General features: G+C 43.4%; 1 protein-coding gene across 1 annotated transcript in view; it reads right to left on the bottom strand.

Annotated features, from left to right (window-relative positions):
* Nucleotides 1-11,139, bottom strand: part of htr2aa (5-hydroxytryptamine (serotonin) receptor 2A, genome duplicate a) — a 47,144-nt gene extending 36,005 nt beyond the window's left edge. Inside the window, exon 1 of the mRNA XM_034693330.1 lies at nt 9,489-11,139. Within this exon, the coding sequence (XP_034549221.1) occupies nt 9,489-9,912 (424 nt within the window). The 5' untranslated portion in view covers nt 9,913-11,139. The remainder of the gene's footprint in view (nt 1-9,488) is intronic.
* Nucleotides 11,140-16,988: the final 5,849 nt, after the last annotated feature.

Here is a 16,988-nt window from a genome sequence, read left to right as displayed (position 1 = left end):
CACTATTTTTATCCCTTTGTCGATGTCAGCTCAGCGTGAATGGTTCGTTTTATTGAAGAGTAAAACACTGAGCCCGGTGAAAACATTAGACTATGAAAATGATGAAGCCTATAACATCCCACGACCAGGAGAGAAAACAGAGGAAAGAGAAAATGCAGCTATAAATGTTCCCTAAACGGCACCAGTAGAGATTTAATATGGTATGAAACAACAATTTCTTCTTGGCTCACCACATACAGTTTACTGATTGTGTTGCAGCCACACAGCTGCAAATGTCTTTCCAAACACATTTCTCCCGCTGAGCTCGGATTCAGAATAGAAACTTTTACATCAGCAGTGGCATCTACGAGCAAATTGCCCAATAAACTAATGATTCACTGTATTGCATTGACGTTAAAGCTCCTGTTGCATAAGACACAGAGAAGCTTGGTATTATTCTGGGATGGAAACAAAGAGACACGGCATCCATGAGCCTCGACTGAATCCAGCAGCATGTTGAGAGAAGTCTTTCATATCAGTTTATCGCACTACACGGCCCAAAGTTTGTAAGCAAGTTTGAATTACTTCAACACTGGCTTGCAGGCAAGCACTTTCAGTAATATTATGTGTCTGCAGAATCAGAGGCAGGCCTCGTCTTGTAGCGAGGGTTATGGTTAGGATTCAAATGAGGTTTGAGTTCTGGTCCAACACTGAAAACCTGGTCTAGTAATCCAAATGCAGTGCTGAATCTGCAGCCTCTAGCTCTGCTGCTCACTTTCATGGGCTGGAAAGGAGGCTATAACATTAAGTGCCAATAACTGCAGTCCGTCCCTGCTTGACTGTCCACTAGAGCAGGGGTTCCCAAAGTGTGGGTCGGGACCCCCTAGGGTGTCGCGGGACACAAATAGGGGTTCATGAGATGTCTTCCTGAATGTTTGTTTTTTTTAATTAGCTAAAATTAGTACAGTTTACCGATTATAGTAAAAAATATCTACAAAAATATCTAAACTTGAAATAAAATCTTGAAAATAGAAAATGTAATGAGTTTTCTGCCTTACTTTTTGCCAGATGACTCCTAAGTTTAGGGTTAGTGAACAGTTAATTGTAGCAGTAGGTTAAGTCATAACGGCACAGGAAACACAGCCCCATGCTCATATAGGTAGGCAATTGAATTCCAGAGCAGCTCAATGAAGCCACATTGAATCAGTTTGAGAGACAGTGGGGTTGCGAGTCTTTGGCACCTTTTATTTTGGGGGTTGTGGGCTGAAATGTTTGGGAACCCCTGCACTAGAGTGTGTCTCCTGCAGTTCCTCCAGTGTCCACTAGAGTGTGACTCCTGCAGTGAGTCAGTCCCCATAGAGCCCCATGTTAAAATGTTACAGCAGAAATAAACATGTTTACAGCCTGGTACAAAAACAGTTTGGGTCTCTATAGCTCATTTCCCTCTTCATGACAACTGTACGGCTGAATTTATATACAACTCACCTGTTTACAGCAGGTTAAGGATTAAAGGAAGGGAGGATTAGGGGCGTGACCTCTTTGACTGACAGGGGGTGCTGGCTGACTGTCGTTGCCTGGAATGCAGGAAAGGATGTTGCTCCACTTTTCCCCCTCAGAGATGGTTGGGGTCCAGTAGCTCCTCAGGCTGCTCTCACATCTGTGCCCGCTAAGAGTCATTATTTTCCCACTACCAAGACCAGCCTGAGACCACACTAAAGTTTTTACCACAGTGTCAACAGGCAGAGGGGGAATGAGACAAACTACTTTCTGTGGAGTGATCTGATATGACGTATGATCAGGTTGTTCCTGGTGTCTCTTTTGTTGTTTAGAATGAATCAGTGTTCTATTTAGCTTTGATCAACCGACAGCATTCCGTTCTATTCTCCTTTGATGTGTTCCATTCCGTTCCATTCCATTCTTTTCTCTTCTATGTAGATTGACTTGATAAGTTCCTGCTCTTGATGTTGAATGAATCCCTGTAGTTGTATTTTGACCAATCAGGATCAAGTATTTAACACAGCCAGGTGATAAAAATGTTCATTTTTGTAGACTCAGTGAGAGACCCTCTCAATCCTTCTTTCAATGCTAAGATATTTTTTGCAGATTCTATAAAAGAAGAGTCCCTCGGCCCCTGATAATTAATACATTTACCTTTTTATCTCTGTTATTATGCTTCATCAGTTATTTGTTCCGTGAATAAACGTAAACCTTCAATCTAAAGACGACACCTGAGTTGAATCTTTCCAGTCTTGATTAGGTTTGAGAGTGAATCACAGGAGGAGAAACAGAGTCTCATCTTTTAAATAAATCTCCTCCTGCACAGCTGCTGTCCACAAAACGAGGACGAAACCCGAGGGCTTTGAATCAGGAGTGTTTGTTTCCTCTGTCATACAAACTCTGAGAGGAAAACTAACAACAACACACAGAGAGAGGGGGGTGGGGGGAGAGTGATGGATGAGAGCCGCGCTCTTCAAAGTAAAAGAAAAGAAAAGACATTACTCGGCTGACAGACTTCAGAAGCTTAAAGAGGGAAGGGAAAATGAGAATTTGAACCCAAACTTCAGGAAAATCAATATGGCATGAGGTTATTCTGGAGCCTGTAAACAGCAGAGGTGAGACTAGAGCCGGAACTCGGCAAGCTTCCACCGAGCTCAGACTGAATACTGTGTTCCCATCGTTTTTTTCTCTGTTGCCTCTGGAGACCAAAAGACCAAAAAGACTGAGAGGCTTTACTGCATTGATCACCGAGCAACTGCATCACAAAAGCCCGACAGGAGAGGAAAGAGCAAATGCAAAGAGCGAGCGGAGCTCCCAGTTTGGAGGCTGTTTGAGTGTGAAGAGGTTTGAGAGAGCACATCAGACAGACACGCTCATGTCCGGGTCGCTCCAACCACTTAACGTGTTTGTTTCCTCCTGCAGACCACGTCTCAGGGTGTCAATCAGAGACAGGCTGACAGGAGACGCACTGAAGGTCACTGCAGATAGACTGAGACTTGCAAAAGACTATAACACATACTACATGTTAGACTTTTGGCATAAATCTGATGGTGAAAATAAATCATTCAGAGCTCAGGTGCTGTGCAAACAGGAGATTCATATTCAGATATTGCAACAGCATGCAGGTGAAATTCACAAGGTTGTTATTAACCATCAAAACAGATAGAAGTACTAAAGGAAGGTCAGTCAGTGAGGGGGAAGAACCCACTCATGAAACAGAAATCCACAATAAACTAGACAACCTGGAAACTAACACGAGTGGAAACAAGGAACGTGATTAACAAAAGTGTTAAAGAGACTCTTCCTGAGCAGGAGACCATATTTAGTCTGACAGAATCAGGTCTGCAGAGGGTAAAGGTGCTGATTGTTAAGGGATCAGGAGTCACTAACCATAGACCTTTCTGGAGTCCCTGAGCTCCCTTGTCTCGTTGGTTCCTCTGGATCTCTGCTGTGGACATGCCAGAGTCAAGCTGATCCTCTGGATCTCTGCTGTGGACATGCCAGAGTCAAGCTGCTGTGGACATGCCAGAGTCAAGCTGCTACAACTACTACTATCTGTCTCACCACTATCATCTCTCTCTCTCTTCATCTCCCTCTATCCTACTCTCCAACACAGTCTCAGCAGATGTGTGTCTAACATGAGTCTGGTCCTGCTGGAAGTTTCTGCCTGTTAAAGGAAGTTTGTCCTTGCCACTGTAACTTGCTAAACGCTGCAAAGTGCTCTGCTCATGGTGGATTAAGATGAGATCAGACTGAGTCCTGTTTGTCAGATGGGACTGGATCTTATCCTGCCTTGATGTTGGGTCTTCGATCCAGCCTCTCTTCCTCCTTCTTTCTGAGCTCCTGCTTTAAAATTCAAGTTTTCCTATCAGCTGACAGATTCTGCAGCTTTGTCTCCTAAACGTCCGCGCCCAGCAGAAAACGTAACTCGACTGTGAGTGATTATTTCTGCTCTGCCTTTGATTCATTTTGAATTTTGACAATAACAAACGAGATGAAATGAACAAGTCTGCTTATATTTAAATCAGCTGTGTGTTGCCCCAAGCTTTAGTCTATCAACCTGCAGAGAGAATCCACCGGAAAATCAAACGCTGAGTTTAGAGTGAAGTCAATTTTATTTGTAAAAAAGAAACAGGAACAACAAATATCAGGGGCAATCTTTCAGAACGAGCCATGAATATTTATTCTCCCTCAGGCTGAGGTTGTGGATGTTACCTCTACTGTACATTTCCAGCTCTCATGGGACTATAATTCAGCTCGTATCAAAGCTCTGTACGTCTGTAGAAGTGGCGTCAGGAGACTCATCGCTCTGTCAGGTGTATTGTGGGGAAGCACGATGAGAACAAGGCAGAGCCGAGCAGAGCTGCAGCGTCCATCTCTTTGCATTAGCGTGTAATCGATGTGAACCAGCATCTCTGCCAGGATAATCCCACATTTCCCAGGAAACCTGAAATGTTTGTTTGAGTCTGATAAGTTTGAAGAGGAGGAATGGATCTGGACTCTCTCTCAGACGAGACCAGACACATCCTGTGAGTCCAACACGCTCGCTGTGACTCAGAGCAGAGACAGTGACGCTCTGAACGAGATCCAAAGAGAGGTTTTAATGTGCGATGACGAGAAAGGGAAGATCAGTCTCTGTGGTCCTGGTCTGATCAGAGTAATCCCTTTAATGTCTGAAATGTGAAACAAACCCACTTCAGAGGGTTTCTGGCCTCTCTGAGCGGCTCTGGAAGTGATCTCTGTTTACAGAAGAGATGCTGAACCTGGATCTGCAACGTGTTCTGGTTTCTAAATGTTGTCAGACGTACTGGAAATGCTTACAGATTTAAATGTACTGCTCCTGTCAGTGGACTAAAACCACACAGTCCATCAGCAGTTAATCTCTGCATCATTCACAGTGTTTAGCGTCTGCTCAGGCCTCCTGATGTCTGAAGAAGAGGATCTTAAATGAAGCTCTTTAAGCATTCAAACAACTCTGACAGAGTTTAAGAGACTCTGATTTATATTCAGAGAGAACAACAGCTGGATGTTTGCATTGAAAACCAGAGCTGGAGATATCCTGCAGCCGGCTCCATAAAGTTGCCTTGTGTTTCATTTCTCAAAGGCTCCTTTCTATCTCTGATTCCTCTTCTGTCACTCATGATCAACTTCGAATCAGAGGTCTGAGGATGAGACACAGAACAGCTGAGATCCATCATGAAGAAGAGGTTGTTTCTCTGGAATCAGGAGGTGTGTGAGGGCTGAGAATGAGCTGGATTAGGAGGTAAAGGTTCTGATACCAGGTTTAAAAATATCTAGTCCTCTGATTGATAGAAAGTCAAAGGTGAGGAGTAAACCGGCTCATCAGCATGAACTCAAATGAATGATTCCCCATCTGTTTGCTTTTCGATGGAATAACCAATGAGAAGGCTTGGGTACAGTGTTAATTTTGGCGGCTATTTTAGATTTAGTCTTAGTAATTAGATGAAAATGCCTGTTAGTTTTAGTCACATTTAAGTCTTTTCAGCCCTTTATAGTTTTAGTTGACGGAAACTCAAAAAATGTATGTCTTGGATTTTTACCCAAACATCTTCACTATTAAAATAATTCATGTAGTCGGTCAGATGTCGGTATTGGGGTTATACCAAGTATTAGAATCGTCAACATTTCACTCCATTAACACTTTTGCTTGTGTAATATCTTAAGTCAAATAATTCAGCCTGTCCCTGCTAAAAAATCAAAGGAAAACATTCTGGATGTGGCCACTGTGACTTAATTTTGATTCTCTTGATTCACAGAGAAATGCCATGAAAGAGCTGTATTGCACATTTACGAAGGTCCTTGAATGTACCTGCAGTGACAGGCTCACTGGACAGACAGTCAGTTCACGGCCCTCTGAAATGCATCTGCATCTTTGATGACAAGGAGTTGATCAAAACTTACTATATGTGTTTGGTGTATCACCAAACTGGAACAAATCAAGCTCCAGACATTGAGCTTTTTACGGTAATAGCGGCAAAAAACGACAAACGGCAAATATCGAATAGACATCCCCCGGTTTAGGTCTCCATCACTAATGCACATGGGGGGTAAATATCCTCAATGAAGATGAGACATGGAGGCGGGGAAGCTGGTCCATAAAGCATACCTGCTGCAGGTAGTGACCAAGCTAACACTGCGCCCCTCAGATAATAACTCAGTCTGTCACAGGAAGCCATCACTTTTATCTTTAATGATTAGACGCACAGCGGGGGAAACATGGATTTTGAATGTCCGACGGTCCGCCACTAAAGTTTTCGTCTCGTCATCGTCTCGTCAACAAAATCAACACATATTTTCGTCAGAGTTTTTAATGTATCTCAATAAGAAAGAGGCATGCTAACTTTTGTTCTTGTTATATTCTTTTACTCTCCGAGAAAAACGTATTCAGAATCAGGACACGATAAGAACTGGATTTGGACCCGCTACAATTGGTACCCAACCCAACCAAATGCAGACTTGGAAGCATCACCAACAGGATGTTGTGTACTCATACAGCTCACAAACATAGCTGCGAACTTAAACACATCTGTGCAAGGAGCTGAGACAAATATTGAAACGGCGACTGGCTTCTTCTCGTTTTTTGCTGCAAAACAGAAAACTCGCAATGAAATGCAGCTTTTGATCATCCTCCACATTTGTTTCTCTTCTGAAGTCACATCTCTGTGAAATCGTCACCACAAACATCAACTTGTTTGTGTCTTTAGTTGGTAACCTCTACGCTCTGCTGCCATACCTGTCCATGTTACATTATCCTAACACAGGTGTTTGTAATACCTGATGCTGCTGGTAGGTGCCAGAAGGGGCAGAAGATTCATTATGAATGATGTTTCATTGTTAAAAAGACGGCAGGGTAAGGTTGTTATTGTTTTGAATCACTCTGTCCACAGGGGGCGCCAGAAGCCACACAGACTGAACGTTCCCTATAGGAGCTTTAATTTGCTGCTTTAATAATGAAGAGTAATGAATGTAATACATCAGCCACCCTCGTTCTCATTAATGACCCCATTTAAAAACTAATCTTCATAAATTCATCCCTGACATGAAGCACAAGCTCCTCTCTGACCTCAGTATTAACCCCTCACCTCCGGATGTCACCTTTACTCCTCATTTTAACATCAATAGCACCTCTCTCTCTCTCTCTCCCTCATGAGCCATGTCTCTCTGTGATATCATCCCGGAGCCCTCCCATCCTGACACTTCACTGTTTGCTCTCTGAGCGAGCGTGAAACACAAACGCTCTGACACCCAAAACAAACACCGGCTGTAGTTATTTCCTCCGACTAATGACTTCTTTTGTCTCCTCGTTAAAGATGGAGGAGGACGAGTAATAAGCTCTGCAGGTCGTTCTTTAGGAAGCGCTCCTTCCTCTCCCTAATTTTAGCGCTCGTTCTCATGCTAATTAATTTTCTACTTATAGGGCTTAAAGCTGCTTCTGTGAGCGGCGACTCGTGACATTTACAGACTCAGAGGGGAGAGGAGGAGAGGAGCAGAGGATCAGCTGAAAACAGGCAGAGGAGGACAGAGATGGGTGTGTGTGTGTATGTGTGTGTGTGTGTGTGTGTGTGTGTGTGTGTGTGTGTGTGTGTGTGTGTGTGTGTGTTTGTGTGTGTATGTGTGTGTGTGGCAGACAGATAAACAGAGAAAATGAGGAGGCTCTCCGGGTGAATCCAGCCTCCACCTGTGGCAGGCTGACAGCAGAGTTCAGACTCTGACTGGAATTTATTTTCCATGCTGTCCAACAATTTAAAAATCAGATTGAAATATCCCATGGCTTTTGAACACATCACCAGAAAATTTTCTGTGCAGAAGTCCCCGGGGGATAAACCGTCCGTCTGTGGAGGTCACATGATGTTTGATTTTCAATCTTTGGTCTTATTTGTGATCACCAGCCTCTGTTATGGATGCAGCTCTGACCACTGACACTAGAGGAAACATCAGATCCATCTTCAGACTGAAGCTCAGCTCATTTCAGAATAATCTGTGATGAGTTGCTGAAACTATGAGGAATAAAAAGAGAAGAAAACGGCACCGCAAAACTACAAGAGAGCTGGAACTAGAAAACTACTAAAACAGAAGAACCCACATGTAGTAATACTAAACAGGATGGTATATTTCATTTTGACCTTATTTTATGTCATTATTTGAATCTACAAAATAGCCTACTATCAAATATATAGTGCACTTAAACGATTTTGAATCATTTGACCTCACTATATTGTTGATCATTCATGTATTTTATGGACTCTTTCCTGTGATGGTGAGTAACTTCCAAGCACCAACCTCAGCCTTGAAATTTAAAGCTGATAATGAAGAGTTTAAACCTGCAGTTCCTCGGGTGTCCACTAGAGGCTGGCTGCAGAAGCACAGGAAACCACATACACAACCATTTAAAAAAGCCGATCTTCACAGCAGAAATGTTTATAGAATTTAATTACTTGAATTAGTTATTTGATGCCAAAAGGAGGGGGTGTGGCATCATGATTGACAGCTCTGTGGACCAATGAGGCCCCCGTAGCACTGTGGGCACCGGATTATCAGAGTGAGAGGAAACAAACACGGTTTCTGTCATTATAGTTAGTTCTTCTCATGCTGATTTATGTCACAGTGTTCATGTTTCTGTTAACTTTGAATTAGTTATCGATGATATAAAAAGAGGGATGAAGCAGGAAAGAGGGGAGGGGCTAATGAAATGTCGTTTTTAGGTCCAACTTTTCTTCAGAATTTTGACATTTTCTCAGAATTCTGAGATCAAAGGCAGAATTCTAAAATTCTGCCTTTGATGTAACAGGCAGAATTGTATTACATCATCAACGCCATGATTCACAGCTCTGTGGACCAATGAGGCTCCTGCAGCGCTGCATGCACCGGATTATCAGAGTAGAGGAGGAACGGTGAGAGGAATTGTAACAAACACACCTGAACCACCGTAGGGAGCAACCACGCGAGTCAGTACCTCAGCTCCACCAGGTGATCGTTCAACACAGACTCTGATGGACAGGTCAGCTCATATCATGCTGCCTCATCACACACATGAATCAGGACATCTGAGGATATTTCTCTTTTCTTTTTTTAAGCTTTTGCATCATTGTGTAAAGTCCAGACCTGGAGTGAACAACCTCAGTCACCTTATTAAGACCAGATAATGGAGCTAATAAAATATTTATATACATGTCCACACAGGGCTACCTTGGAAACACCCCGGGCTACCTTCCACCTCTTGTTTCAGAGGCTGTTGACTTTAACAGCCAACAAAAGAGCCGCATTATCCTTCTTTCTTTCATCCGTCTCTTTTACTGCTACTCAGAGTTAACTCTATCAACTGAGCCCTTCCATCCGTCACAGCTGAGTTCAAACACACGTTTCCACATGTGATGAATGTTGTAAATATGGAGCAGGACCGGGTTAAAGCCCACATGCTCCTTGGACTCGTGTCAGCATTACGCCAAACGCCGACTCAATAAAACTCTATTAAAGTATAACTGTGTACTTACCGTAGAGGATGGTCACCATGGACACCGGCATAACCAGGATGCCGAGGAGCATGTCAGCCACTGCCAGCGACATGAGGAAGTAGTTTGTGGCGTTCTGCAGCTTCTTCTCCAGAGACACGGCAAGGATGACCAGGATGTTCCCCATCACCGTGACGGCGATGACGCCCAGTATCAGCAGCGCTGCCCAGTTCTTCTGTGCTGCCACCTGCTGGCCGGGGGGACACTGAGACACGCCGTAAATCCCTCCCATGGCATGGTGAGACCAGTTTCCCATCAGCACATCGATTCCTCGACACTCCGAGTTATTGATCCGGAGGGTGTTCTCGCCGGGTACACGTGGGGGCCGGGTGTTGGACTCCAGAGCGGTGATGGCTCTGACGGTGTTAGAGATCAACTCAGACACGTTGGAACCACGAAGGTTCATGGTGTCAATGCAGTCACACACTCACAGTCACACCTCAGGACTGCAGCCTCGGAAATGGGTCAGAGTGGAGCGAAAGAGAGGAAACTCTACTCATCCTTACCCCTGAAGAGAGAACCAAGGTAAAACACCATCTATCAGGTAAAGAGCTCGGATCAATGAGCCGCTCTTACTCCAACACATCAGAGGAAACTCTGCATTCTTTGTCATCTGAGAATACTCAACAGATGATGGCGTCCACATGGAGACACGAAAATAGCTTTCTGCAGATTTCAGCACAACAAAAAGAGCAGCTGTTCACCCAAAAGGACTCTGCTGATCGGAGGGAAATAAAACACGTGCATCCCTGTCTGCAAACACAAGAAAAAGAGTCTCCCAAATGAAAGGTCGGAAGTTTCCTCTCACATGTCTTCAGTCATTCTTCAGAAACAACCTCTCATCTTCTGATCAGAGAATCCGTCTGAAGCCGGAGGGGAACAGATACAGGGGCTTCATCCTCAAGATCTTCTCAGAGCGTGATAAAAATGTATGATCCATGAGAAGCCTTGAATCCTACAAATCAGAACCACAGCCTCTCAGTCTTTGTAACTTTAGTCCTTAAAGAAGCAAAAAGGAAACAACGAATAATAAGAAGAAAGAAGTCTTTGCATTTTCCTCCATAGAAGTCTGAAACTTTGCTGAGCTGGACTCGGATCACTCAGAGTCTCGGAAGTCTCTCTCTCTCTCTACATACCTGCACTGATGTCGTTCCTGCGTGTGTGTACGTTGATAACCATGTGTGACAGTCCATCCGTGTCCTCGTCTCCACGTCTCGGCTCATATGTGAGTGTGTCTGCGTCTGACAGAGACTGATGATACACATTATCATACCTGAAGTGAGCATGTGTCGCTAACTTTCCCCTCATGTCCGAGAGAGGATTTGTGAAGTCTGGATTTCTGGTGAAACATTCCTCTGAGTCTTTTTCATCCGAAACAGAGTCTGCTCTCCAGAGACCTTTAAATATTCCTTAGATTCTTTCCCTTTCCGTCTCGCCTCCTTGGAAAATGTGAGTCACTCCAAATACTCCAGAAACCAGAGTCAGCACTGGTTCTTATTCATGAATCTGCAGCTCTTTAAATCTGTTTGTTTCCTGAAACATGAAGAGAGAGAGAGAGATCTGTTCCTTCTGCTCCCATGAGGTGTTCCCAGCCCTCCTCAGACTTGTCCTCACTGATGATCAGGAGCAGAGTGATTTCCTCTTTCTCTCCTCATGCTGCCTCTCTTCCTCTGCTCTCTCTCTCTCTCTCTCTCTCTGGGATCCCCTCTCCTCTCTCTCGCTCTCTTTCTCCTCCCGGTGTCTCTCTCCCTCATTCTGTATTGGCTCGCTCTCTTCAGCTTCGTTTCCATTCATCCTTCCCTCTCTCTGGCTGAATCCGTGAGTTGTGATATCTCTGTGTTTTTTCCTGATGTATCAAAGTGAGTCCTCTAACAGTTCTTGTTTTTGTCCCTGACAGGATCAAGTTTTTATTCTACGTGTTTACAGAAAGGATTTCTGTAGAGAGAAAGAGCTTTGTGTTGTGTTCAAACTGACCCAAACTGAACATTTCAGACCCAAAAGTTACACCCTTCATACAAACTAACTGAGCGGTTGTAGAAGGTTGTGCAAAGTTATTTTCTCGAGTCAAATAAACTATCTAATAGAGGCAGTAGTACACCAGCAACTGCTGTATACTGTGAGGTAACTAAGGATTGTATTCTTTAGTCAAGATTAACGTAAGAGGATCTCAAAGTGCTAAACATTGGTAGACCAGCGACTCCTGTAAAATGAATGGTTAAAATTAAAGAAAGTAACCTAAGGCGGCGTTCACATCAGACAGGAATAAACTCTTTTGCCTGAGTTAATTAAATGTAAAAGCAATGTGAAGATTGGAGTTATTGTCAGGCGGCACAAATTATGCTAATTTGGGGGCACCAAAAGCCCAAACAGAGTCATTTATACACTTGAATAGTTCAGTTTTCTACAAGGGGAGAGAACTTTCTGGGTTTACGTCTTAATGAAGTCATTACAGGATGATGGAGATCCTTGGACTTAACGTACAGGCAGTGGTAGACCAACAACTTCCCATTTTGGTAAGATATGATTACTGTTCAGTATTACTAACAGAGACATGATCCTTTCTTAACCTCTGAAAAGCCTCCACATCGCTCTCAACTCAACTGACAAAAACAGAAATGTCACTACCCGGGAGTTGTCGAGTTACATCTTAGTCAAACAGCTTGTTTGTATGTGTGTTTGTATGTTTGCTGTATTGGATCATAACTAACTATTAAAACGCAAAGTTACATAGTATTACAAAAAACTGACCACCTGAGACAGTGGCAGACCAGCAACTTCTTCTTTGGAAGGTACGATTATTTTATTTGTCTATCAGAGTTATATGTAGATGTTTTTGTTTACTTCAAGATAGTTTTGTGAGACATTGAAAAGCTGCTACATCATTCTTTTCAATGCTTACAGACTCTTTAGTAATTTCACCACCCAGAACACAGGAGTTGTTGGTTTACCTTAATCTGTTGGTTTGACTTAGATATAGACTAAACCACACAAACAAACTGTTAAGCTGAGGCAGAGGTAGACCAGCAACTCCCAATTGTTGTGGCAGCACATCACATCCCTCTGCCTAAAGCCTCCAGGATCTAAGCCAGGGATTTTAATACTCACATCAGGAGCTGTTGATCTACTGGGTCCATATTTTCTTTTGTAAGTTAAAACTATGTTTCTGTGGATGAAGTCTGGATGATGATGAAAACAGTGAGGGCAGCAGAGTGGTGAATATATCATGATTTGTGGTTCATATCACTCATATGATTTAACTGTTTTGTGTGTTAACGTTAAGAAAGCCACAGCTGACGGGAGTTGTTGTTCCTGCTACAAACTGTCTGATTTTAATTTCTTGCTTCCGCTGACATTTTCCTTTTACTCCCCTTCGTGTGAACAGAAAGCAGTTTCATGCTCCAGAACGGCCGCTGAAATAAAAATCCATCATCAGACAAAAGATCTTCAATGAAGCAAGAGCCGTTAACAGGAAATCACAATGAAGGTTATAAAACATTTCCTCTCTTTCTCTCTGGCTCATTTTATTTAGCCTCTCTCTCTCTCTCTCTCTCTCTCTCTCTCTCTCTCTCTCTCTCTCTCTCTCTCTCTCTCTCTGACGTACTTAATGGATGTTATGTGTGCTCTCTGATGAGACTGGATTACGGTTTAGGCAATTTCCTCTTCTCTTTAACTGTTATATATTTCTGTGTTGTAACAGCCATGAAAATTGGAAATAATTACGTACATTTAGAGACGTAATTAAAGTCAAACACGCAGTTGGAAATACGCTGAATATTCTTTGTGATGTGTAAATCCAGGAAAACATAGAAGAAAACAAATACCTCCGTCATTGTTTAACATCTTTCATAACAGGCTCGACTTTTCCCCTGCTCTTTGTCTCAGTATGCTTCTTATATGAAGGAGGCTTCTAATTTGTCTGAACATTCTGAAACTCATGAGGTCCAATAATCTCCTCGCCATCTCACTGGAAGAGTTCACAGAAATCACCTCGAACGAAAGAGCAGGAGAGAGGAGGGTAAGTTTCACTATTCACTTTTATTCGATTCAGGACGGATAGTAGAAGTTGTAGCAGTTGGAGTCTGGCACGTCCACACCAGCAGAGATCCAGAGGAACCTACGAGACAAGGGAGCTCAGGGACTCCAGAAAGGTCTATGGTTAGTAATTTTAATGGGACAGGAAGAGTTCAAGTAAGAGACAGGCAGACAGAGGAGAGAGAGAGAGAGAGAGAGAGAGAGAGAGAGAGAGAGAGAGAGAGAGAGAGAGAGTGAGAGACAGGATCCCAGTGTTCTGACCCGTTCTGACTTGCTGGATCAGAGATGCAGCCAGAAAGCAACGGAGTGGAATCAGTGGGGGTTAACAGATTGACTGTACAGTCATGGCCAAAAGTTTTGAGAATGACACAAATATTACATTTTCACAAAGTCTGCTGCTTCAGGGTTTTTAGGTGGTTTTGTCAGATGTTTCTATGGTATAATGAAATACAATTAGAAGCATTTCATAAGTATCAAAAGCTTTTATTGAGAATTACACAGAATTCATGCAATAAGTCAATATTTGCAGTGTTGACCCTTCTTTTTCAAGACCTCTGCAATTCTCCCTGGCATGCTGTCAATCAACTTCTGGACCAAATCCTGACTGATGGCAGTCCATTCTTGTATAATCAATGCTTGGAGTTTGTCAGAATTTGTGGGTTTTTGATTGTCCACCCGCCTCTTGAGGATTGACCACAAGTTCTCAATGGGATTTAGATCTGGGGAGTTTCCTGGCCAAGGGCCCAAAATCTTAATGTTTTGTTCCCCGAGCCATTTTGTTATGACTTTTGCTTTATGGCAAGGTGCTCCATCATGCTGGAAAAGGCATTCTTCATCACCAAACTGCCCTTGGATGGTTGGGAGAAGTTGCTCTCGGAGGACGTTCTGGTACCATTCTTTATTCATGGCTGTGTTTTTAGGCAAGATTGCGAGAGTGCCCACTCCCTTGACCAAAAAGCAACCCCACACATGAATGGTCTCAGGATGCTTCACTGTTGGCAAGAGACAGGACTGATGGTAGCGCTCACCTCTTCTTCTCCGAACAAGCCTTCCTCCAGATGCCCCAAACAATCGGAAAGGGGATTCATCAGAGAAAATGACTTTACCCCAGTCCTCAGCAGTCCAGTCCCTGTACCTTCTGCAGAATATCAGTCTGTCCCTGATGTTTTTACTGGAGAGAAGTGGCTTCTTTGCTGCCCTCCTTGACACCAGGCCTTCCTCCAAAAGTCTTCACCTCACTGTGCGTGCAGATGCACTCACACCTGCTTGCTGCCATTCCTGAGCAAGCTCTGCATTGGTGGTGGCCCGATCCCGCAGCTGTAACACCTTCAGGAGACGGTCCTGGCGCTTGCTGGACTTTCTTGGGCGCCCTGGAGCCTGTTTGGCAACAATTGAACCTCTCTCCTTGAAGTTCTTGATAATTCGATAGACGGTTGACTGAGGTGCAATCTTACTCGCTGCTATAAACTTCCCTGTTAGGCCCTTTTTGTGCAATGCAATGATGGCTGCACGTGTTTCCTTGCAGGTAACCATGGCTAACAGATGAGGAACAATGGTGTCATGCACCAGCTTCCTAAAGTGTCCAGTCACTCAATCATGACAGATTGATCGCCAGCCTTGTCCTCATCAACACCCACACCTGTGTTAATGTGTGTGACACCTGTGTGTCATTGAAATGATGTTAGCTGGTCCTTTTGTGGCAGGGCTGAAATGCAGTGGAAATGTGTTTTTGGTGATGAAGTTCATTTTCAAGGCAAAGAGGGACTTAGCAATTAATTGCAGTCGAGCTGATCACTCCTCATAACATTCTGGAGTATATGCAAATTGCCATTATAAAAACTGAAACAGCAGACTTTGTGAAAATTAATAGTGTCATTCTCAAAACTTTTGGCCATGACTGTAGTAGAAAACTATCAGATCCAGCGCTCTGACGGACCGGACACGGACTGGACACGGATCTGGTGGAATTTTCGCTGGTCCAAGCCTGAGCCAGCTCTAACTATAATCTTTATCAAAAAGGAAAGTTTGAAGCCTACTCCTAAAAGTAGAGAGGGTGTCTGCCTCCTGGATCCTGACTTTAGGTACGATGAACAGGCCTGCATGTTGGGAGTGTAGTGTTCTAGAGGGGTAATAGGGCACTATGAGCTCTTTAAGACAATCCCAAGCTTATCCTACTGACAAGACCTACTGAGTTACGTCAGGTAGGCTAGCTGTAACACCAGAAAGGAATTCAGTGTTTTCCAAAGATAAAGGCCATTTCCAATTTTACAGAAAGTAAAGTATGATCATTTTTATCTCTTTGCAGTAAAGTTTTCTCTAACAAATCTAATCTCTTCATCACTTTACTGATCTCAGTTCATACCTCTTTCAGTCATAGTTTTGCAGAAATCTGGCGGGTGTTCAGAGAGGCTCAGCGCACAGATTTCAGGACTTAAGTTTTGTTGACTGAGTCTCAAAAATACAAACTACATGCAAACAAGAGATCCAGCTGCTGTGAAGCCTAATTTACTCCACACATAAGATAACTTGTCTCATTTTGTTTTGTTAATACAGTTATTTGAACATTATTTGATCTGAACTGCTAGAAAAACTAGATTTATAAATGTAGGCCTCCATCAGGGTGTGTAAGTGTCCGGTGTGATTTAGACTGGATGAATGTTATAGTCTCATCCTCACCCTCTCTCACCATATGCTGTCTCTCCATCAGAGGGGTAATTACTGTCTCCCTTGTTCCCTCTGAGACTCAGACTGTCTCGTACACTCTCCATCATTTACTGAATCTGCTCTCTTCCCATCTAAGTGTCTGTCATCCTCCTCTCCAGCGCTCTGTTTCTGTTGTCTAATTTGTTTCCTGGCGGTCTGTGTTCTGCAGCGACAGCAGGAATTACAACATTAAAGAGCTAATCAGAAATGCTTTACAGACGGTTAACTCAGCTGTGGTCTGTGGCACTGCTTACACTATGTTTATCAATCTTTGTTGGCACTGAAACCATCTTTGAATCTGCCTCAGGGTGTTTGGACGGATCTCAGAGGGAACTTTAACCCCATCACTCACAGCTTATCCGGTCATTCTGTTATGTCTTGTTTTTAGTGATGGTTCAGCGGCTCGAACTGGAAAATTAACTAGCTGTTTATCTCCATTAACCACTACATCATGACTAACACTGCCTTTCCATTGCCATTTATACTCCAGAGATAATTCCACAATTTATGCCAAAAAAAGTTGAGTTAAATGTTGATTCACTAGCAAGGACCACGCCACACAAGGATATAAGTTGAACATTTAATGAACTAGTTGTGCGTGGTGTGCCCAGCAGAAGGAGACTCAGGATGGGGGTTCCGTCTCAGCGTTATCCTGCCGGAGCTGATCTTGACCCAGGTTGTACCTGGAAGTAGACAGGGCATAGAAGGAGCGAGCACGAGTTGAGTAGGAGAGGACAAGGAAATAGG

The sequence above is a fragment of the Notolabrus celidotus genome, chromosome 10 (genome assembly GCF_009762535.1).
Source record: "Notolabrus celidotus isolate fNotCel1 chromosome 10, fNotCel1.pri, whole genome shotgun sequence".
NCBI classification, from domain to species: Eukaryota; Metazoa; Chordata; class Actinopteri; order Labriformes; family Labridae; genus Notolabrus; species Notolabrus celidotus.
Note: the sequence above shows the minus strand (reverse complement) of the source record. Positions and strands in the feature narration are given on the sequence as shown.